The 23,624-nt window shown below is 40.6% G+C and overlaps 1 protein-coding gene across 2 annotated transcripts in view; it reads right to left on the bottom strand.

The window, feature by feature from the left end:
* Window positions 1-23,624, bottom strand: part of WASHC5 (WASH complex subunit 5) — a 53,111-nt gene that overhangs the window by 3,028 nt on the left and 26,459 nt on the right. For both annotated transcript variants that reach the window (XM_061438614.1, XM_061438615.1), the window contains 15 exons: window positions 22,685-22,851; window positions 22,533-22,608; window positions 21,445-21,555; window positions 19,885-20,025; window positions 18,808-18,888; window positions 14,552-14,653; window positions 13,505-13,684; window positions 12,260-12,384; window positions 10,070-10,232; window positions 9,573-9,675; window positions 9,405-9,484; window positions 7,139-7,242; window positions 5,823-5,952; window positions 4,310-4,406; window positions 204-357 (listed from right to left, as the gene is read on the bottom strand). In XM_061438614.1, the coding sequence (XP_061294598.1) occupies window positions 204-357; window positions 4,310-4,406; window positions 5,823-5,952; window positions 7,139-7,242; window positions 9,405-9,484; window positions 9,573-9,675; window positions 10,070-10,232; window positions 12,260-12,384; window positions 13,505-13,684; window positions 14,552-14,653; window positions 18,808-18,888; window positions 19,885-20,025; window positions 21,445-21,555; window positions 22,533-22,608; window positions 22,685-22,851 (1,814 nt within the window). The remainder of the gene's footprint in view (window positions 1-203; window positions 358-4,309; window positions 4,407-5,822; window positions 5,953-7,138; window positions 7,243-9,404; window positions 9,485-9,572; window positions 9,676-10,069; window positions 10,233-12,259; window positions 12,385-13,504; window positions 13,685-14,551; window positions 14,654-18,807; window positions 18,889-19,884; window positions 20,026-21,444; window positions 21,556-22,532; window positions 22,609-22,684; window positions 22,852-23,624) is intronic.

The raw sequence follows: 23,624 nt of genomic DNA, 5'->3' as shown, positions 1-23,624 counted from the left end.
GCGACTCCTCAGTGGTGTGACTAAGGATGGGCACGCCTTTAATTGCCCAAACAGGAGATGTGCCCGAACCTGCTGTACAGAGCAGGGTGAGCAGCCGATTCTCTGCTCTACTAGGGGGATAATAAGGGGAGGAGTCTGGCGTGTGTGGTTTCCAGCCCATTCTGGAACACTGATTCCACTTTTTCCTGGTTGGCCTTCTGTACCTTACGCACTGCTCCACTGTGGAGCGGATAAACTGGCCGATCAGCGCCAGGAACTGTTCCGTGTACCGGGAATGAAACTGCTTCAGCAGGGTGAGGAGCCCCAGCACCAGGGGCGGCCAGTCCACGGGGTCGGCGGGCTTTCGGCAGACCATTCCTGCGAGGACCGACAGACCACAGATTACACCACCAAGGGACGTGCTGGCCTTTCGCAGCATTCATTCAGGATGAATGTTCATGAATGTCAAGATGCTGGGGCCCACGTGATCTCTGGCAGAGGATTATCTGGAGGGAATGACAATCCAGGACTACGTTTCGAATTGGATCCAGGATTGGTGGAGGCTTCTAGTGGTCTGAAGGATTCAACACCCTAAAATGGGTACTAATTTTTATAATTACCATCATTGTTTCTTTAGGATTTTGTAATTAATGGATGCAATGGTAGAAAGTATTATAGAGAGTAGCGTTTAAACATATACATTACCATATGTAAAATAGATAGCTGATGGGAAGCTGCTGTATAATACAGGGAGCTCAACGTGGTACTTTGTGATAACCTGGTGGGGTGGGGAGGAGGTTCAATCAAGAGGGAGGGTCATATGTATACTTAGGGCTGATTCATGTTGTTGTATGGCGGAAGTCAACACCATATTGTAAAGCAGTTATCCTCCAATTAAAAAGAAAAAAAGAGATGGATAAAAAGTTACACGAGAAAAGAATGTGCAGAAGTCAGGACAGGAGAGGAAGGAACTATGCCAAGTGAGTGAGTGCCAAAGCTGGCCTTGTCACTAAGGACTTCTGCCCCAATATGGAGACCTTGACCCGCCTGAATGGCTGCTTGGGGAACAGAAGACAGAGCACAGTGTTGGGAAAAAAAACCCCCACAAAGTTGGAAACTTTCATTGCCAGATTTCAAGACTTAGCATAAAGTTACAGTAATCAAGACAGTACTGGCATAAGGACAGGTAAACAGATCAATGGAACGGATAAGAAAATACAGAAATAGTCATACCCTTAAAGGAGCAATTGGATTTCCATGGATATTCACACTATTTAATGGAGAAAGAGAAATCTTCTCAATAACTGATGCTAAAAATAGATATCTTTATGGGGAAGAAAAATGAACCTTGAGCCCTATTTCACATAAAAAGTAATTTGAAATAGACCACAGACCTCAATGTAAAGCTACAAGTATAGTTTCTAGAAAAAAAAAAAAAGGACAATCTGTGCCCTTGGGATAGGCAAAGGTTTATTAGAGGATAGAAAGGACTAATGATAAAGGAAAATGGATAAAAAAATGGATAAATTGGACATCATCAGCAATAAAACTTCTGCTCATTATGGTCACAAGTAAGAAAATGAATAAGTAAACCATTTTGCAAGAAAAAAAAATTTACAGCATGTATATCAAAAAAAGGACTTGTATCCATAAAATAAATAACTCCTATAACTCAGTGATAAAAAAGCTATCAATTCAATTTAAAAACAGGCAAAAGACTTGAACAGACACTTAACAAAGAAGGATAAACAAACAAAAAATATATAAAGAACGGCCAAAAAGCATTTGAAAAAGTGCTCAATATCATAACTCATCAGGGAAAGGCAAGTTAAAACTATAATGAGATACCCTACATACCCATTATAATGTTTAAAAAGATTGAGATGGCCAAATTATGGTAAGTTGTAAAAATGGTACAACCACTTTGGGAAAAGGATTGGCAGTTGATTAGAAAGTTAATCAGTTCCCACATGTGGGTTCTTGTGAAGACTGAGAAAACTTATTTAAGATGCCAAAACAAGCTATCTTGATTTACATAACCTGCTGCTGCTACTGCTAAGTCACTTCAGTCATGTCCGACTGTGTGTGGCCCCATAGACAGCAGCCCACCAGGCTCCCCCATCCCTGGGATTCTCCAGGCAAGAGCACTGGAGTGGGTTGCCATTTCCTTCTCCAAGGCATGAAAGTGAAAAGTGAAAGTGAAGTCTCTCAGTCGTGTCCGACTCTTCTCGACCCCATGGACTGCAGCCCACCAGGCTCCTCCGTCCATGGGATTTGCCAGGCAAGAGTACTGGAGTGGGGTGCCATTGCCTTCTCCATTACATAACCTAGTAATTCCAAATTACTCAATGCCCACTGTAAGACACTAGCTGTACTCAGAATATGGAGAGAGAATCCTTCCCAGATAGATAGCAAAGGGGATGTTTACAACAAAGATTTCTCTGAATGGAGTACCACTGAGATTCCTTTTTAAAAGACTGACAAAAGCAGTTGTGTGTTTCTTAGATCAGTCTTGAGAACAATGCTCATAAGGTTTATATAAAAGCTTTCAGGGTACACTACATGCTGATGCTCCTTCCTCAGTCTGCTTTTTCTTTAATTTAATCCCCAACTTAACACACTGACCTGATTAATGAAAAGGACTGTAGTCAGGTATAGGAACTTTCTAAGACACTTCACAGTTTATTCTAAGATCTGGGAATTCTGTGGCATAGTGACATGCTTCTCATAAGCAGCTGTGCAATCAAGGAGCCTGACCTTAACCACATGCAATGAAATGGTAACAAAGGATGAGACCAGTGAGCAAACAGTCTTAATGAAAACAAGGTATCTTCATGTGCTGAGAACACCTTATTATAAAGAAGCATACATTCTTATTTAGTCATAAGGGAGAGAGGTCATGGATCTCAATCTTGAGATGAACTTTTAACTCCATCTTGGGATAGTTCTTTATATTGATTCTGACCAACATCCAGAAAAGGATTTAGCATCAGGTAAGCACTTGCTTTGTGAGAGGTACCGTCACAGGCATTTTTAAGTTCTAACTGGCCCACAAGTTTAAGTATCTTGGCCAATGTCACACAAGTGGCAAGTTGTGAAGTCAGAATCCAGACACACCTTTGTTCCCTCCACCCTACAGCCAAGGCTTACTGGGTGCCGCCATGCCCTGCACTGGAGAAGGACATGGCACCCCGTTCTAGCATTCTTGCTGGCAGGATCTCCTGGACAGAGGAGACTGGTGGGTCACTGTCCATGGGGCCACAAAGAGTTACACATGACTAAGGGACTGAGCTTCCCTGTGGCTCAGCTGGTAAGAATCCGCCTGCAATGCAGGAGACCTGGGTTCGATCCCTGGGCTGGGAAGATACGCTGGAGAAGGGAATGGCAACGCCCTCCAGTATTCTTCCTTGGAAATCCACGGACAGAGACTATAGTCCACGGGGTTGCAAAGAGTCGGACACGGCTGAGTGACTAACATTAAGTGACTGAGAACCAGGCCCTGCATTCTGCGGCTGTGACAAATATTGTTATGGGGGCTGTGTCTGGAATAAAGGAATTTTTTTGAATGAGGAAATTAAAAACCTTAAAGAGAATCCACATCTTTATCCTAAAAAACTTTTGAAATAGGAAGGGAAATACTTCAAAGAAGAAAAACATTTTAGAATTGCTGGTTAAAAAAGTATACGGTTACATTTATAGAAAATACTTTTAAAGTAAATTAAACTCTATAGCAGACTTTAAAAAACTCTACCAAGTTTGGAGACAGAGGAAATACCTGGGAATCTTACAAAAATGTTTAAGATAAAGTCAACGACACACAAAAAGTTGGGCTATAATGCTGGATAGGACAAATATACTGATAGCCTTTGGTAACTATTGTTTGTATCAAGTATTTTCAAAACTAAAGTAACAGATATCCCAAGGTAAAGTAACAGAGGATTAGTCTCCTCTCTGTAACTGTATTGTTACTCTTCATACCAAAGCTCCACAGTAAGCACATGACAGCTACTGAAAGAATAGGACATTAACCAAAAGAAACTTCTTTCCCACCAAAATCAGCTCCTTTAAAGAAAAGAGAGAAGCAAAGGTCCCACACATTTTACAAGTTGGATAATCAACCACTGTAAGTTAAAGATGGGTTATACTTGGTTGATATTAAATCCACCGTCTTCATGATATTTCAGAGGCCCAAGGACGTGGAATTTTATAAACATGCAATTACTAAGAAAGACCTCATATGTGACACAGCATTCTCTACCAAGGGATGTTTGGTTAGATGTTAATCTACCACCATTGTTCCTTACTGTAAAGAATAAATGTCATACAGCACCTAGATTTTTGTTGTACTGAAGCTTTGGCAGCTGGGCGATCAAAAACAGAAAGTTGACCACCGGGAAGTAGGGTAAGCGCTTTGTCGTGATGTATATCTGGAAAGAGAAAACACAGTTTCAAACGGAAAGCTGCCATTTAATTTCAGTTTGCTCTTCTGACTACTGAAAACTAGGGTGGTTCCATTAATTCGCTGCCTTCAGAGTTTTATTTAATACCACTGACCCCCTCTCCCTCCAAACACAGACACCTACTTGACAATTAGCCCTCTTGGGAAAGGAACAATTTTGCGTAGAGATTAGCAGTCACTCCCAGCTACCCACAATCCTATTTTTCTCCTTCCAATCCTCTTAATGTCAGTAACAAAATGAGGGGGTTGGGGGGAGGGAGATGAGCAAGAAAGTCAAGGCCAAGCCGGAAGGAGGACAAAGAGAGGGAGAGAGAAAAGAGGCAGAAAGAAGGAAGAGCCACATGGCACTGCATGGCCATGCGTAAGGAAAGCAAGCGCGGCTCCCACTGCCACTTTCTTTTCCCTGGGCAATGCCACAGAACAGTCTCCTGCCCAGTTCACGAGGCCACACCCAGCCATCTCCCCGCTCTAGTCATCCTGATTCCCTGGGAGGCAGGTGGAATCCTGGCCAGCAGCACCAACTCTGGTCAGACAGCCTGGCTCCATCGCTGGCTACTGTGGGGCCCTGGGAAGTTATCAACCTCTGAGCCTCAGGTTCCTCCCCCGGTAAGGGCACATTTCATGAGACTGCTGTGAGATTAAGTGAGAGCACCTATTCAGGGTTACCACAGTGCTTGGCACATAATTCCTAGTAAAATGTTAGGTGCTTTTTATGTTCATAATCTTACCTCAAACCCAGGGGATCATACAGATTTCAGAATTTCATATTACAATAAAGATTTTAGGTAGGCAATACAGTGTAGACTATAAGCAAAGTTATCTGTATTTCTGCAAAAACATGACAATTCACAGGAGTATCAACAGCCTCAAGTCAGTCTGGGACAGGTTCTGGCACTACATGCGATCTGGCACTAACTTGTGAAAAACGCTTCCAGTTCTCAGAGGTTTATGGAGATCAGAACAGCAGAAGACAGCCTGTCTCCCCAGATTCTGACTGTCATTACTGTCAGCCAAGGAGGGAAGAGTCTTTGGGCAAGAAGGATCGATGCCACCATTTAGGTGCAGTTCAAATATCAAACCCCAGAGAAACCTAAAACTCATCTCTTACCGATACAGCACTTGTCACTCAGTTCTGACAAACACTGTTATCACTGTTGACTCCCACAGCCCTGAGTCAGGCAGGGGAGGCGTGATCATCCTCATATTACACATAGGGAATGGGAACCCAGAAAGGGCAGAGGATCACGAGAACAGAGTTTCTGGGATTGGAACCAGGTCTTCCAATATCAGATGGAATGTGGGGATCTGCTGCCTGGGCCAGATGGCCTTTGGTCCCACCCTGTCTCCCACCACACCATTATATTACATGTTAGTAATCATGAACCTTGTTCAGTGGGTTGTGGATGCCAGCTGCCTCCAGATAGGCAGTGATTTCATATAAGAGTGTGTTATCTTCTTTGGGGTAAGGAAGTGAAGGGTCCTGATAGTGGGCTTCGATATCTGCTAGGAGTGCCCTGAATGAAGAAAAACAACAACAATAGTGATAAATGTTAGAGATAAAATGAATATAGACAACAGTTAACACAAGCCATGATACAATCTTCCAGGGATTCAGTGTCCTCATCTGTGTAACAAGGGCTTGCTCCCTTTGAATTCCCAATTTCCACACCTGTGATTGGTGATAAGTGGGAAATCTGAACTTGAATTATGTTTTCTTTTAGAGTTCACCCAAATCAAATGCTTTCACCACTTAAATTTTTATGAGTTGACTGAACTAGTTTCAATACCTACTTTGTCAAAAGCACACTGACTTTGTGACCAAGAAGTGTGGATTGTTTATCTTTAAGCACGAGGCTCAAAATGAGAGCAAGCTGCTGGTCAGGTGGAGAGTGTGACTGGATGCTAGGATATGTGTCCACAGCCATGCCTGGTCATCAAGGTGCTTCTAATTCCGCTCAGGAGAATCAGTGATTCAGTTCCATGGAAAGTCAAGTGCGGATTTTGGTGACAATTGCTTTCTCAGTCTGGGCAAGAATCTAGCGAACTGTCTGATGTGTGTTAAGTGATCAATACGTGTTGGCTGAAATGATTCCATCAAAAAAAACAGACAATACTGAAGCGAGAGGCTTCTGAAGATAGATGTGATTACCTATGGGAAGGAAGCCTATAAATTCAGAGAGCGTTCTCACTCAAAAAGAACTTAAATGAGTAGGTGCCTGCATGCATGCTCAGTTGCTTCATTCCTGACTCTTTGTGACCCCATGGACTGTAGCCCACCAGGCTCCTCTGTCCATGGGATTCTCCAGGCAAGAATACTGGAGTGGGTTGCCATGCCCTCCTCCAGAGGATCTTCCTGACCCAGGAATTGGGCCCATGTCTCCTGTCTTGCAGGTGGATTCTTTACCACTCAGCCACCCAGATACTGAATATATAAAACAGATAACTAATGAAAACCTACTATAGAGCACAGGGAACTCTACTCAATGCTCTGTGGCGACCTAAATGGAAAAGAAATCCAAAAAAAGAGGGGATTCAGGTATGACGTGCAGCTTCTTCACTGTGCCGTACAGGAGAAACTAGCACAACACTGTAAAGCAACTATCCTCCAATAAAAAAAGAGTATGCGCTGAAGACACTGGATGCTGACTGCTGATGAACAGTCTAGGCCCAGAGGTGGCTGCTTCAAATGCCAGCACTTACTTATTGAGGTTCTCCAGAGCAGCTGCCAGGTGTTTGGAGTCAAACCGACAAGAATAATTTAATTCATTGGCGATCTGTTGTCTCAGAATCTGCATCTGCCCAACCTGTGAACAAGCAAGAGAAAGAACAGGGACAAGCTGATGAACAAAAAGATGACAAGTTTTTATTGAAAGGTTCACAACATTCTACAGAAAAATTCAAGGATTTCCTGGACTGGTGTCATGCCTAAGACCAGCATCACCCCTGATGGAGCACAAGGGACCCTTCAAGAAATGCCTGCAGAGATTCTGTGTGCCAACCTCAACAGAACCCTGAAGTCTAATACTGAACCTAATAGTCTAAAAGTGAACCATTAATGTTCTTGTTGTCCGTGGATTAAAGGTATGTGTTCTGAAGCTCTATTTTTGATCTTTTAGAATAAGTTCTCATGTTCAGTAACCACTAATGAGAAGCGCTACTTTCTTTATCTGTCCTAAATTGAACTTTCTCAAGTCCTAAGGGTGCCATTTCACTCTAACATTTGGTCAGTATCAGTCTGTCTACATCCCTCACGATTACAGATCATGAAATAATCAAGGTGATAAAATAACCTACACACAATCTTCCAAGAAGGCCCTTCTAACAATGATAACCCTGAAACCAGGGGTTCTTCACGTTTTGTTGGCACTTTGGACATCTTTAGAAAGTTGGAGAAGTCTATGGATGCTGTCTCAGCATAGTTCTTTTGAATGTATGAAATATAACATATAGGATAACAATGGAAGCCAACTGTAACAAAATGTAATTCTCAAGCAATTAAAAGAACAGATTTATTATAACTTCCTTCCCTTGTTATCCTGGCTTAGGGCAAGTCAGACCTATATAACAAGAGGCCATCTAGCAGAGCCGAAGGCTTCTATTCAATTTTAAGTTTCCAAATTAGAACAAAAACTCAATGAAATGATGAAAAATATACTGTGAATTGGGCTGAGACACCAACAACTCCTGTTTCAATGAGCAACTTACGTAATTGGGAACAAGAGAACGGGACTGCTCCAAATTCTGTGAGGAGTCTAGACTTCTCCTTTGGTATCTGACGCTTTTAACCATCAGTCAGTTTTCCACCAGGAAATCTACTCTTTCCTACTGTACTGTGAGTAGGCTTTCCAGGGAGACAGCCAGCTTCCTTGAACTCTTACAGCAACTGACAATGTTCTGCACCCACATAAGGGTGTTCAACAAAGGGTTACTGACTGTCTCAGATCATCAAGGGATGAGAGAAGGATATGCAGAAGATACAGGGTGTCTCTGGAAGTCAACGCACAGTGTAAAGGCAGATGCGTGGATTCTAAAGCAACCTGGATTTCCATCCGACAAATCACAGGCACACCTTGGAAATACTGAGTTTGGCTCCAGATCACCATAATAAAGCAAATATTGCAATAAAGTGAGCCACATGAATTTTCTGGTTTTCCAGCACATATAAAAGTTATGTTTACATTATATTGTAGTCTATTAAGTGTATAAAAGCATTGTGTCTAAAAAATAATTTAAAAATACTTTATTGCCAAAAAAGCTAGCCATCCTTCAGAGTTGTAACAAAGGTCACCGATCCCAGTCACTGTCACAAAGACAACAACAGTGAAAAACCTGCAGTGCTGCGAGAATTCCTGAAACGCGACACCAAGTGAGCAACAGTTGTTGGAAAAATGGTGGTGACAGATTTGCTCGACACAGGGTTGTCACAAATTTTCAATCTGTACAAAATGCAATACCTGCAAAGTGCAGTAAAGTGAAGTACAACAAGACGACATGTACCTATCATCTCCCCGTCTTACTTTCTCACTCATTTCCAAAGACACACGTTCTAGTCCGTGTAAGGATAACATGTCCAAAGGAACCTGGCCTTCTAGTTTTTGTGCAGCTACTTCACTACTCTAAAGGCTGAGATCAGGGCGGCAAACCGACAGCAGCTCATTAATGAACCTGTCACATGAGGACAGGGATGACTGAGGGAGGAAAACTCCCATTTCCTTGAGTGAAAGCACCTCTTGCTAAAAGGCATTTTAGAATGAAAGCTTTCTTCAGTGAAAGAAGCATGATAAATGGGCCAATGAAAAGCACTGTCCAGAACAGCCAAAGAACAGACTCATTTAGAAATAATGATAAACTCGAAATGATGTATTTTTGGTTTGATGGCCAAAGAAAGAAGAGTGGCTTTCTTGGGGTAACCAAGTTACAAGAAATAATAAAAAAAAAACATAGCATTGCTTCTCTCACAACGTACCTTCATGATAGCCTCGAGATAAGCAGTCCAAATCTTCTGGGTTTTGGCAATAGCAGAAAAGTAAATTTTATTCGAGTTTGCTGAAAGGTTAAAATACGAGTTTCTATTTAGTAAATTTGGAAAGGCTACAGTGTTCTCTCTACCTCAGGCCTGTTTTACAACACTTACCTACAATGCTTTTTAGGGGGCTGACAGCATTCATGAGGGTTTTTAAAGTCTCCTGCACAGTTCTGTCTCGCAAGATAATTTTCTGAAACATGCTGAGGAAATTCTAAAACGAGAAGGCATGATCAAAGAATCAAATATAATGAATAAAATGAAGAAACACTCCAGTTAACTCAAAGGCTACACAGAACACAGACAAGCCTCATTCACACAAAGCTACAAATAAGACGACGGGGAAGACACAACTTCCGGTTCCCATCAGAAACATCCCCTGCTGGGGGGAGTTGCTGGTTTCCAAGATGAAATTCACAAAAACTGTCTACCGGTAAAAATACTATGCTGGCCAAAGAGATTCTAGTTTATTCTCAGCTCTTCTCTATTTAACAGGAATTACATAAATATGGCTGATGTCAGTATAGGAAAGCACAAAAGAAAAGCTAAACCATCTACTCCCTTCCTCCTCAGGACAGCAGAACACACCCGGACACCTGAAGGCTCACCTGTAACTCTTTCACAATCATAAAGCACAGAAGCCTGTCTAACCCGTTCAGACCGAAAGTCCCCAAGGTGTTTTGGATTTCTGAGAAAAGGCGGCTGCTGGTCACTTCTTGATGGGTTTTCATATCATACCAAGTGTTCAGCTGGTCAATGTGACACGTCATTCTAAAACATAAATAAAACACACTCAAAACCCAAAAGCAGCTCAGAATTCACCCTGAAAGGATGAGGGATGCAAGAGGATTAGGGGCATCGGATAGGAAGAACAATGGTTTCATGATCTGTGTTTTAATAACCCCTGCATCTGGGCACCCAAGACACCTCACAGTGAATGTCCAATGGGCCAGGAAGGCGAAATTCAGTGAAGTCACCTCTTCCTGCCCTTGCTATGTCACCAGTTTGAATGATGCGTTTCCACTGGGTTGGGTAGTTGAGTCATGTCTCAAGGACAAGGCTAGATTCAGTCATCAGGCTGGAAGACTTCAGGGCCCCACTGCCTCTCTGGAGGGTCTTCTGTAAATATCCAGAGACTGTGGATGAAACAGTGTCTTGTGCCATTTCCACTTGGGTAAGAAAGGAACTTTGAATCCTCATACCCTCACGTCTGAGGCCATTTCCTCTTTCCTCCTAGTCCTGGTCATCGACCAACGATTCCCTTTGAGACTCAGGAGTGTGACGATGGTGATGATAGAAACTGACAACATTTACTGAGGACTGCCTACGTGTCAGGCCCTGGGCCAGACTTTTCCGAGTGCTCTCTCTTCATCCTCAGAATAGCGCTGTGATGTACAAGCTGTTTGACTTTCACTTTATACATGAAATAACTGAGTCTTGGACAGGCCTGATTCTAACACCACACCCACAACCACCAAGAGTCTCAAATGTTCGCATGGGGACCTTAAATCAATGGTGCAAGTGTGTGTTTTCAGTCACTTCAGTCGTGCATAACTCTTTGCAACCCTATGGACTGCAGTCCGCCAGGCTCCTCTGTCCATGGGATTTCCCAAGCAAAAATACTGGAGTGGTTGCCATGTCCTCCTCCAGGGGGTCTTCCAACCCAGGGATCAAACCCCCACCTTTTGTGTCTCTTGCATTGCAGGTGGATTCTTTACCCACTGAGCCACCTGGGAAGCCCTAAGTCAATGGTAGAACATGTTTAAAAAAACAGATGTCAAGATCCCATTTCTGGAGGGTTGGATTGGGTATGTCTGGGGTAGAATTTTAGCCTCTACTTTCAACAGCCCCCACAAAATGATATGGCCCCAATCCTCAGAACCAATACATATCTTTACTGAAATGAAGCTTGGGAGGGAATTAAGAGACTCAGGAGCCAGGGAATTTTAAATTTGGAACTAAATGGAAGAACAAGATGGCTCCCAGAGCGGCAGTCTACTTTCAGGCTTCAAAGCATCCTGCTTCCACCATTCAGTGTGGGCACTTTGTGTCACCTGAGAGGCTCCCAATTTTGATGCCATACATGACAGGGAAATCCCAGTCAGGCTTAATCCTGTCTGCCAGTATTAAGCTGGCACTAGGTGAGTGAGGCAGACAGGTTTCTAGGAGGGCTTCTGAGATCAACCCATGGGGACTGAGAAAGGAGAAGTCCCAAAACGTTTTGGATCACTTAATCTTTTTGGCCCATAAGTCACAGACCAAACTCATTTCTGCTGAAGGTGACATACGGTTTGTCAAGTTTCTTAAGTTCTGACAGACAAAATCAGCCTGAGCGTGAAGGCAGTACAGAGAAGACATTTCATGAGGACATTTACCTTGCACAAAGTCGACTTCACCCGCATAGCTGGACTGAGAAAGGAGAGATACCACCGTTTCCTGGGAAACCACACTGGTCATTCCACTGAGCAGGCACAGGCCCAGGGTGAACACGAGAGCAGACAGGAGCCTGCTCTCCCCTTAGTAGGGCTTAGTACCCGCTGTTTGTTTCATCAGAGGCTCAACTGAAGAACAGACCTTCTAATTGTTTTCATTTATATGTCTTTGGACTGGGGTGACCTCAGTCACACTGAGGAAAACATGCAGTCCCAGAAAAAGTAAACTTAATCAACCCATGAGAAAGGCTCCAACGATGGCAGGAACAAGGATATGATCTGAGTAGAGGTCAAGGATATGATCGATATGTTTAGAGACTTGCTGTCCATGATGTTCAAGGCCCAGCGGAATTGATGTACACTTACTTCGGGTCTGTGATTCGCAAGATCTCTCTGCAGAGTCGACCAATAAATGTTACAGACTCGTCCACAGGGGTAAACTTTGGTATTGGAATATGAGTGGACTGGTACATACTTTGCCAATCTTGAATCTAGAAAAAAAAAAAAAAAGACCCCCAAGGACATAAATATCTAGTGCATCTTGGATAAGTTAACCTAATTGTCCTTTTCTTACATAGCTTTACAAAGATAACATTGCATGAATAGTGAACACAAATGGCTCCTCGATTTTGAAGAAGAAATTTTAAAAACTGTAGTACCAGCCTCCCAGAAATACCACATACAATGTTTATTAAAAAAAGAAATAACTGTGAAAAAGTGAAGTGATTGAGGAGAAGTGGAAAAAGACACAGGAATTTCTTACTTTCTGTCTTACAAGTTGACAATGTAATAATATACATCCAAAATATAGGGCTGGAAGATACATAATCTTTTGAAAATGTCACCTGAATCACGTCAGTTCCCTAATTAAAAACTTGCGAGTGACTCCTTGTTAAATTACTAACATCAGTCTTCTCAGCTGTGACACTTAAGAATGTGGTGCTCAAATAATCCAACAGAAAATAGGAAAGGACTTGACATTTCTCCAAAGATATAACATGGTTGATAAGCACATGAAAAGATGCTCAACATCATTAGTCATGATGGAAATGCAAATCAAAGCCACAATGAAATACCATTCAGACTCACTAGGATGGTTATAATTAAAAAGAAAAAAAGAGGAAATTAACAAGTGTTGGCGAGGATGTGGAACACCTAGAACCCTCAGACACTGCTGGTGGGAATGAACAAATGGTGCAGGCACTGTGGGAAACAGGTTGGTGGTTTGCAAGTTAAATGCAGAACTACTAAATGACCCAGCATTTAGGTATATACTCTTAGGTATATACTCTGATCAAACCCAGATGAGCTCTTAAGTCTTTGGAACTCCTGTGTACCTGATTTAAAATGACTATACCAGATGGTTTCATTTTGTAGCCATGTAATTAAGCCTGCTTTCTCCTAAGGACAGTAAACTTGGAGAGGTCAGGGGTCACAGAAACCTTTCTGCAACCCTCACAGCTCCTGAAGTTACTCTGAAGGTATTTGTGACTCTATAGTGGTTACGGAATTTTAGTAATTATTTAAACAAACTTTGTTGTTGGCATTTCTGAGGTTTGGGACATGTCAGAAGTGATATATAGTCACGAATATTAAAATCTGTTTAGATACCTTTGTTCTTAAGAAGTTATTACACTCTTGTTCCACATTGTAATTTATGATACGAGATACTTCTTCCTGCCAGATTTTCAGACCATAAATATTGACATAGTCCTGAATATATTCAAAAGAACGATGGAATCCATCCATGGTGGCTCCCAGCTCTTTCAGCTTGGGCATCAGTTCACTCGGCTGTGTGAAAGAAGAAGCAGAAACCTGTTAGACTGGCATAGTCTGTCAACCACTAATGCCTACATGAGACTGTCAAGGAAATCCCAATGAGAGACCACCGTGACAGCTGAAGACAGCTCTGGAAATACTTATTCCTACCTCATTTACAGTGGGTGGTGATTTATGCCAGGCATCCAATAAAGAATATATTTCATTCATTGGGGAAGAAAGCCTCATATAAAAGAATATAAAAAATGAATATCAGTGATTTCTCTCATCATTTGACAACTCTAATCTTAATTTTAAATTGAATTTACTGATGTGATTTCTAAACTTCTCTTTCTCTCCTGAGAAAAATGATCATATTCTCTAGAATATGATCAAGCAAAAGAAAAAAATTATAGCCTTTGTAGTTCCAGTCTGCTTTAGGCTTAACAAATTCTTTTCACTACAAGAAGGAACCTGGAATCATAAACATCAGTTTAATTCTTAAACTTGAAGTGAAGGAAAGGGCTGATTTTAAAAAGGATTTTCTTATAATATGAATGCTTATAAGATAGGATCAAGGGTGGGATGGGGCGGGAGGCAGGAGGGAGGTTCAACAGGGAGGGAACATATGTCTATCTATGGCTGATTTACATTGATGTTTGGAAACCAACACAATTCTGTAAAGCAATTATCCTTCAATTAAATAAATTAATAAAAAACCCCACCAAAATTAAAAAAAAAGATAGGATCAAAAAGCACATCAGCTGATTGTACTGAACATGATACAGTAGATACATGTTAGATAAGAAAAAAGGTCTTGTTCGTGTTCAAAATGACGTTCTAGGACATTCTGCAAGCTGAGTCGAGGGCAAGGACAGATTCATTCTGGTGACTGGGTACCTTGGCTCGGGGGTTGAAGATCAAACCCCTGTGAAGGGCAAAAGCAACACGCTTAACCAGCTCCTTCCTGATTCCATCCTCTAGCAGTTGTTTCGGATCCACCTAAATGCAAATTGAAAAGCATTAAATGTCAGTGAGGAAAAGCTCAGTCTGGGAGAAACCCAGAGGAAAGACAGTCTCCAGAATCTGTAGGGGAGCACTTCCCTACCTCAATCCTAAATGATTACGATTTTTCCTTCCCGTTTCCTGCCCCTCTTTGATCTTGTACAGCTCGGATAGAATTATTAAAACCTGTCACCTCGGCAGAACTTAGTTTATCTCAGCAACATTCATGATAATTTTACGTCATTTCAAAGATGTTGGGTATGGAAAGTTTAAATGGCCTCACATTTTGATCATCTCATTAAAAGTGCCTTTTCTCACCAGGAGGCAGTGGGCTGAATGGCTTGCACTGGAATTCAGTGCACGTCTCTCATCTGGAAGTCATCTAAGGGCATCTATAATCATACGAGCAAAGTCAAGCTTGGGGTTGACAGATTCAACACTTCTTTCTTCTTTCAGCATTCTCAGGATGCTGTTTGTAATTAGGGAGATAAAATAGGAAAGAAATCTGCTATTTAACTCTATAGCTTATTTTGCTGATTCTTTTTTTCTATAATGAGAAAGCTTTTGTTATTCCCTAAAAGTCTGTCAAATCTATAAAACATGAAATAGTTTTAATACAGTCCTTTGAATTCTCTAAGACATGTTTCTTTTAATTTGTCAAGACTTATTATTTTAAAAAGTCATAAAGATGGGTTCCATCTGGATTTGATGATATTTAAACTTTAAGGAAGATAACTGCAATGAAAGAGTTTCTGAAAATACAGAAGCCAGAGGAACTTGTCGGACTACACTGTGATCAGGTAGTCATTGAAAGCCAGACTGAGGAGAAACAACAGGTGAAGACCTTGAGTTCTTCAACAGGCAAATTGTAAGGAAAGAAAGGAATGAAGGAGGGATCTGAGGAGTAAATCAGTCTTAAAAGACATACATTTTTTTAAAATGGGCAAATCTGAACTAAAGTGTCTAGAGATTTACTTCTGGGTAATAAAACTACAAACAGAGAGACTGGGATTAGGTCAGGGCCCACAAGGAGGATCCTGGGGTGGGAGCTGGCTGAACTGTACCTCTGGGTTTGAGAGGTGCTGAGAGTGAGTGGTCTTTATCTCACACTAACCTATCAAGCTACACAATTGTTTCGATAGCTTTAGGCATCTATGCTGTATTTCACAAGAAAAGGGTAAATTATAAACAAATACAGTCAATGAAAACAAATTCAAGCAGATAAAATGAAATTTCCAAAGAAACAGCCCTTATAAAAACACATTTCATGAAAAAGAGTTCAATGTTTTCATGAATCTCATGGTCTTAAAGGGCCCTTCCCATTCTCCCCAGACTTCCACCAATCAATCTGCGGAGTGCTCACGGGGAAGGGAAAGACCCTGTCACACAGCTGCTTCCTTACAGTTCTGTCTACCTCCTGTGGTTAACAGCAGTTAACAGTTTTCACATGGGTCCCCCAGACCCTCCTCTACTAATTTAGATGTGTATTTGTTCTTAAACATATTCATTAAGAAATCTAAATGGTCACGTGGTAGTTCTATGTCTAGCGTTTTACGGAATCTCCACTGTGTTCTCCACGGTGGCTGTACAGTCTACGCATCTGCAGGGGAGCAATGGAGAGGCAGGGGTGGAGAGCAGACTTGGGGACACAGTGCAGGAAGGAGGGGTGGGATGAATGGAGAGAACAGTCTGGAAACATATACCTTACTATACGTAAAACAGCAAGAGGGAATTAGCTGTGTGACACTGGGAGCTCAACCCATGGCTCTGTGACAACCTAAGGGGTTGGGAGATGGGAAGGGGGTTCAGAAGGGAGGGGATAGATGTATACCTGTGACTGATTCATGTTGATGTATGGCAGAAACCAACACAATATTGTAAAGCAATTATCCTCCAAGAAAAAAAAAGTCTAAATGGGATCAAAATATTGGGTTGGCCAAAAAGTTCATCTGGACCAATCTAGTCCTAGGATTTATTTATTTAAGAGGTTATGAAAACTCTGAATGAAATTTTTGGTTAATCCAATATGAACATATATATACTACATGTTGTTCTGCAATTGCCTTTCCACTTTACATTTTGGAAATTTCCTGGTGGTAAGTTATTTTTGAATGGCAGGAAAGTAATCCACAGTGTGACTGCACCATGATATATTCAGCCATTCTTTCACTCATAAAATGCTTAGGCTATTTCTATTACTTTGGCTACATCTAACAATGGACATTTTATGTGTATCTGTGTATATTTCACTTGTTTTAACTCATATTAACTGAAATGAATTAAAACTCTTTGAAAGGGTTTGAAATAGATCCATAGCATTCAAAGATTACAGATTAGTGAAGGCCATGGGATCCCACATAAAGCCCTGAGTTGTTAAACTGGCAGAGACAATGTAAGCTTAAAGGATGTCAAGATGACATTCCCTGTGCACTTACTGGTGCTTCCCTGGTGACTCAGATGATAAAGAATCTGCCTGTAATGAGGGAGACCCTTGAGGAACGGCAACCCACTCCAGTATTCTTACCTGGGAAATCCCATGTAAGAGGAACCTGGCAGACTACAGTCCATAGGGCTGCAAAGAGTCTGACATGACTGAGCAACTAACACTAACATACTTGCGCTTATTAAGTGAAAGATTCTGGTAAGAGATTTACATTTTTCTTAGGCAGTCTTTCCTTTGATAATTATTGCTAATTACTAGGTTTTATTACATCCAACTAGTCACTTTGCATTTAAGACTAATCTGGTCCTAGGATGTATCATCACATAAAGATGAGTGAGAAGTGATAGCTTGTCTGTGTACTTTCTGAATATCAACTGACTTAAACTGGCATCAGGCCTAAAGCAAGTTTAATAGAGCCTATTAATACTACAGGGCTAGAATGGTATTTCTTTACTACATTTCTAGAAACAACATAGTAAAGTTCTATTTCTATTTAGGTTCATTTCCTATATTTTCTTGGATTTCATTAACACAAATGTTATATCCAGCAATTCAATGAAAATTCTTTAGAAAATTAGAAATGTTAAGATTCTACTGATGTCAGATAAATGGAAAAATATTTAAGAGCACCACGAACTGAGTGGGTGTATCATAGTCATCTAAGGATTACAAATTATAATAAAACAGCAACAATATACCACTTTAGACCCGTTTGGAGAACAAAAATTAGGAAGCGGATCATGGCTAGTGTTGGCCAAAATGGGGGTAGATACACAGGAAACAAGTCATGTGAGGAGGCAATCTGGCTGTACTGAGACAAATTAAGTACAAATGTGCCCTAAGACTCCGACCCACTCCTGGGCAGGCAGACTTCAGTGCAATTCTTGCACAGGCCTACGTGGGGACATGTTCAGAGATGCTAATCTAGACATTGCTGATGATAACAGGAAGCACAGGTATGAAAATGAGCAGCATCGGTGCCCTGGGGAACAGTTAAGTAAAATGTGGAATTCTCTGCAGCAGTTAGAAGTAACCAACCACCTCACTACAACATAAATAAATCCTGAAAGCAATAACTAGTGAGAAATGTTAGAAAAAGAATGAGGCTTTGGAGCAGAATATGATTTAGAGAAATAAAAAATGTGCACACATAAAATACTACTACTTGCTAAAAATAAGGAGACTTGCATATTTATGGACAGAAATCGAACAGAGTGGGTGCTATAGGGTCTGGGGGTGGGTATCAGGAGAAGGGAAAGAGAAAAATAAGACAGGAGCTGGCATGTACTGGTGATGGCAATGGCCTGTGGTCAGAGGTTACCATTATGATCTCAGCTCTCTGCACCTGGGGTGCAGTACAAAAACATCAAGAGAAAGAAAGGTTGCAGGCAAGGCGGAAAGAGACAGTAAGTGATCAAGTAAGCAAGCTTCTTTGCCTAAGGGAATTGAATTATTGTTTTGTTATTACAAAAATTCAATAAAAATTTTTTTCTTAGTGTTTAGGAATTCCTGGGTGTTACGAAAAATGGGGATAATAATGCTTTCTCTTTCTTTGTTCATAAGTGACTAAAATGAAAATCATACGCTACATGTGAAATAGTGAGGGGCATACGATGATGACACTACCCCCACAGGATAAATTCCACAAAAATCCAAATGACAGAGAGGCTTATTATGAAGCCACAGAGACTAGCATTAAGACCATTACCTTGATGATGCCGACTAAAGTTGTCTTCATCATTAAGATGCCTTCAGTAAAAATGGAAATAGCATGAGTAAGCTTGGCAACCTTCAACAAAGAAAAAGAGGTTAATGAAGCACTTCTCATAAAAGACCCATCACTTCTATGGGAAGCTAAAATAATTGGTAATAGTTCTGAAAGGCAAAGCCAAGAGAACAGCATGTAGCTTGAAGGCACCTGCGTGTACATGTCCTGGTCAGAAATGAGGCTCTGTGGTGTTGACCACTGTCAGACCTACCAGGAGACTGAGTCAGATGTTCTATTATTCTCTACCCTTTGATGGATCATTTGCCCTTCTTTGGGCCTCAGTATTTCACACATTAGATGAAAGCAGGACTCAGTGATATAGATGATACCTCCCAAAATCAAAAGGCTCATGGAGACACTGAAAAGGCAATCTCCCTTTTACTGCAGTCCACATTCTTTTCAAACAATGCTGGGAGACACTGAAAAGGTTGACCGAGGCTATATTCTTGAGTTAGAATCAATGTGGAAATTCTGAGCTTGATGATCTCAATGCCTAATGAAACTTCTGGAGTTATGTCAAAGGATGTGAAATTGATGCTGGTTATCACATTTTCAAATTTTACTTGATTTTACTTTTCAGGTCTCTAAGTTCAGGAAGAAAGAAAAGCAGAGGCATTTGGGAAGAACTACTTCTGAGACTGCTTAATTGTGGAATGGCCTTAAATATCTGCCTATTTGAAGTGGTTTATGGAGTATGGATTACTTTATTCATGGAATATGGATTATTTTGAACCACTGAGTCATGAACCAAGATGGTTCAAAAGAAAAGTGACCAACTGAGTTCCACTCCCTCTGAGAACATTCAGGCAGGTGAGGCCTTGAATGATACCAGGACATTGTGAAGAATGAAGGTAAGATTGCACTAAAATAACAAAACCTGGTTACCATTGAGAGTGTAGAAAAATAAATCAGAACTGATCCGGGGATCTTGGGGACACGGCAGGTGACACAGAGTTGTGCTACTTCATGGTTTTGGGGGTTAAACATCAAAAGGCAGATGTTAAAGGGACACACCACCTCATATCGTGGGCCGAGCTGAGCATAGTCCCTCAGCTTGTCTTTGTCCAGCCGGGTGGGCACTTCAATGATATCGTGGGTCTGAAGCTTTATGATCTTTAGAAGGGAAGTAAACATGCTTTCTGGAATAATCTGCAACACCTTTAGTGAAAGGGAAAAGAGGAAAAACAAGTGAACCTCCTATTTTCTCTCTCTTAGTTTGACAGATGCTAGGACAACAGTAAAAAGGGTGTCCATTTATTAAGAAAAAAAAAAAAAAAGCCCTTCATCTGCAGGAAAGGGCTGGGGAGGCTCTCACAAACATTCTTTTAGTAACTGCTCCCAGGCACAGGGCTACGTTCCTTCAAACACGAACTGCTCACAAGAGATTAAGCTAATTCTCCTAGAAATGCTGTAAAAGATGTATCACTCCCACATTATAAATTTTTCAAAAGCTAAGATTCAGAGATGTTAAGTAACATGGCTGTAGAGCCCTCAGCTAGTACGTGACACAGGACAATTTAAGCCAGGCCTGTGTGGCTCTAAGTCACACCGTAAGTTATTCAAACAAGGACCACAATTCTCCTGAAAACTTTAAGTTCCAATTAGTGACAGTTACCAACTGTGACTTTGAAGAAGCTACCAAGATCTATGTTTCTCAATCTCTATACCTATAAAATGGGGGTTAATACCATCAGCATTTAAAAAATAAGCAAAAGAGACACAGATGTATAGAACAGTCTTTTGGACTCTGTGGGAGAGGAAGGGGGGATGATTTGGAAGAATGGCATTGAAACATGTATAATATCATATAAGAAACGAATCGCTAGTCCAGGTTTGATGCACGATACAGGATGCTTGGGGCTGGTGCACTGGGATGACCCAGAGGGATGGTATGGGGAGGGAGGTGGGAGGGGGTTCAAGATGGGGAACACGTGTGCACCTGTGGCGGATTCATGTTGATGCATGGCAAAACCAATACAATATTGTAAAGTAATTAGCCTCTAATTAAAATAAGTAAATTTAAAAAATATATATATTTGACAAAAAAAAAAAAAGAAAGTAAAAACGTATCTGCACACCCACAGTACCAGTAAGAATAAATTTATTTTCAGGTATTGACAATTTCAGGAATCAAATTAAGAATTAAGGAAAAGTATATACAACTACTATGTATACAACAGATGAACAAGCACCTACTACAGAGCATGGTCTTGTAATAACCTATATATATGTATAACTGAATCACTTTGCTGCACACTTGAAGCTAATACATCATAAATTAAGTACACGTCAATAAAAAAAAAAAAAAGGAGTGAGGGAAAGGAATAACAGGTGTACTTTTTCTCAGGGCCCCAAGCATATCATTTGTATTTATTTATTTATTTATTTATTTTTAAATTTTATTTTATTTTTAAACTTTACATAATTGTATTAGTTTTGCCAAATATCAAAATGAATCCGCCACAGGTATACATGTGTTCTCCATCCTGAACCCTCCTCCCTCCTCCCTCCCCATACCATCCCAAAATAGCAGTTAGTTTGCCATTAAAATAAGTATCACCTTGATGCATTTCTTACCTTTCTCACATAGGACACCAATTCACCAGAATAATATTGAGACACGCTGAGAAGGTCAGGGCTATTTGCTTGATTAATACGGAGAAGGGGCAGGTCAAGGGCAGAGGCAAGCTAGAAGGAAAATAAGACACCACTGTTTCTCTGTTTCAAAAAGTCCTAGAAATCTCTCTTTCTAGAAGGAGTAACATACAACGAAGCTCCTAGGCTTTGCTCAAAAGACAGCGACAATGACTGAACTTCATCAGTTCAGTTTCTGACAAGGATATAATGTAAAATGACAGGTATCTGCTACGGCAGTGGCTCTCAAGTTGTGGTCGCTGGACCAGCAGCGTCAGCATCACCTGACATCTTGTTAGAGATGCTGATTCTTGAACCCCACATAGGTTTACTTCATCAGAAGCTCCGGGGGTGGGCCCCGGCAATCTGGGTTGTGACACATCTTCACAGGTAGTTTCATCAGAAGACACTGAGTAAATTATTTGTTCATTTATCACTAAATGAAATTACCTTGAGAGAAGGGTCAATCCATGCCTGTTTTGTTCACCATTATTACGTAACCTTCTTATTTTTTAATTTTATTTCTTGGCTGAACCATGTGGCATGTGAGATCTTAGTTCCTTGACCAGGGATTGAACCCATGTCCCCAGCATTGGAAGCTTGGAGTCTTAATCACTGAATCACCAAGGAAGTCCCCTTCCCTAATCTTTAGAGGACATCTTAGAATATAGCAGAAGCTCAACAAGAATTTTTTTAAGTGAATAAGGAAAAGGATTTTATTCATGTCTAGGGAATAAAGAATGTACATTTTTAGTATCTTGGTAAAACCTATAAAAAATCAATTTCTTCATTAAAAACAATTTTTGTAAGACATCCCAACATCTATTTTGAATTTAAACTTTATTTCTCACATCTTTTGCCAACTACACTCTCATGAAAAATTTGCTAAAAGTTTTCAGTCTATAAAAATACTTAAAATTGTCCAACTTTCTAAAAGGATGAGATCCTGGACTGAATTAATGAATGAGGTAAAAATGAACGTCAACGCTTGCTCAGAAACTGCAAATGTGATCTTACTGTTACTTGCTTACCTTGAGGAATGTAGCCCTGAGTTTAGTGACCATGGATGGGTTCACCCTTATGCTCTCCTGCATGATAGACGTGAAGCTGCAAACAGACATCAGTGTAAGATGATGTTCACAGTGGCTGCCACCAAGGACTAATGTCAGGTTGTCCATATTACCTGTCAATTAACTGCCAAGCAAAAGAAAGGTCCCCAATGATCTGCATTGTGATCAGGACCTCCTCTTTGATGTTAATGGTTCGGATCATTTGGTGGAGAAACTTGCGAGTATCAGCAAGAAACTGACACACTTGCAGATTCGATTCGAGCTGGTGAAATTCTTGAACCTGGAGCACATAAACACACTGGATTTTAAAATTCTGAACGGCCTGTGTGGTGTTCATTTTTCTTTGAAAACACTTCAAATAAAGCACACTACTTAACTAACATTCTTGGCAAAATTTTAATTTCAAAATATAATTTCAGAAATGTACAAGCCAAGTCAGAAAACAATGCATATATTTCTAGAATTAGAAAATGTTCCACTATTTCTTATTCCATACATATATAACATAATAAGCAAATACTCCCATTTTCCATTTCAATATCAATAAACATATATTGGAAAATTCTAATTCCACGGATTTGCTGGCTTGCTAAAAAACAAAATAAGTCATGCCACAACAAGGAGTGGGCACTTGTACATTTTTAAGTTCTTCTGATGAACTCTTTAACAAATAATGATTCCATAGTGTTCTGACATTTTAAAGTATATAATTCAATGGGCATGGGCTACATGCCAAAATAAATAATGCAAAAGAGAAAAAGCACCCCAGATTTATAACATTGTTTATAGTTGTACTATCGACTAGAAAATCCAAATACAACCAAAAAAGAAACAGCACAAGGGAGCGATTGTTTTGGAATGGTTATGGAAACTGGCATGCTAACAATGGAGCATTATACTGTGCTGCCATAATAGTGGCCATCCTAAAACCCTTGCAAAAATAAGAAAAAGCTTATAAGAAAAGGATTAATGCATACATATCAATTGGACAGGGTTCCAGGTGAGGATGGATGATTTTTGTTTTTAGATAATAGAGTGTATGCTTATTGTTTT

This window comes from Bos javanicus, chromosome 14 (assembly GCF_032452875.1).
Source record: "Bos javanicus breed banteng chromosome 14, ARS-OSU_banteng_1.0, whole genome shotgun sequence".
NCBI lineage: Eukaryota > Metazoa > Chordata > Mammalia > Artiodactyla > Bovidae > Bos > Bos javanicus.
This window is presented reverse-complemented; position numbering and strand designations above follow the sequence as displayed.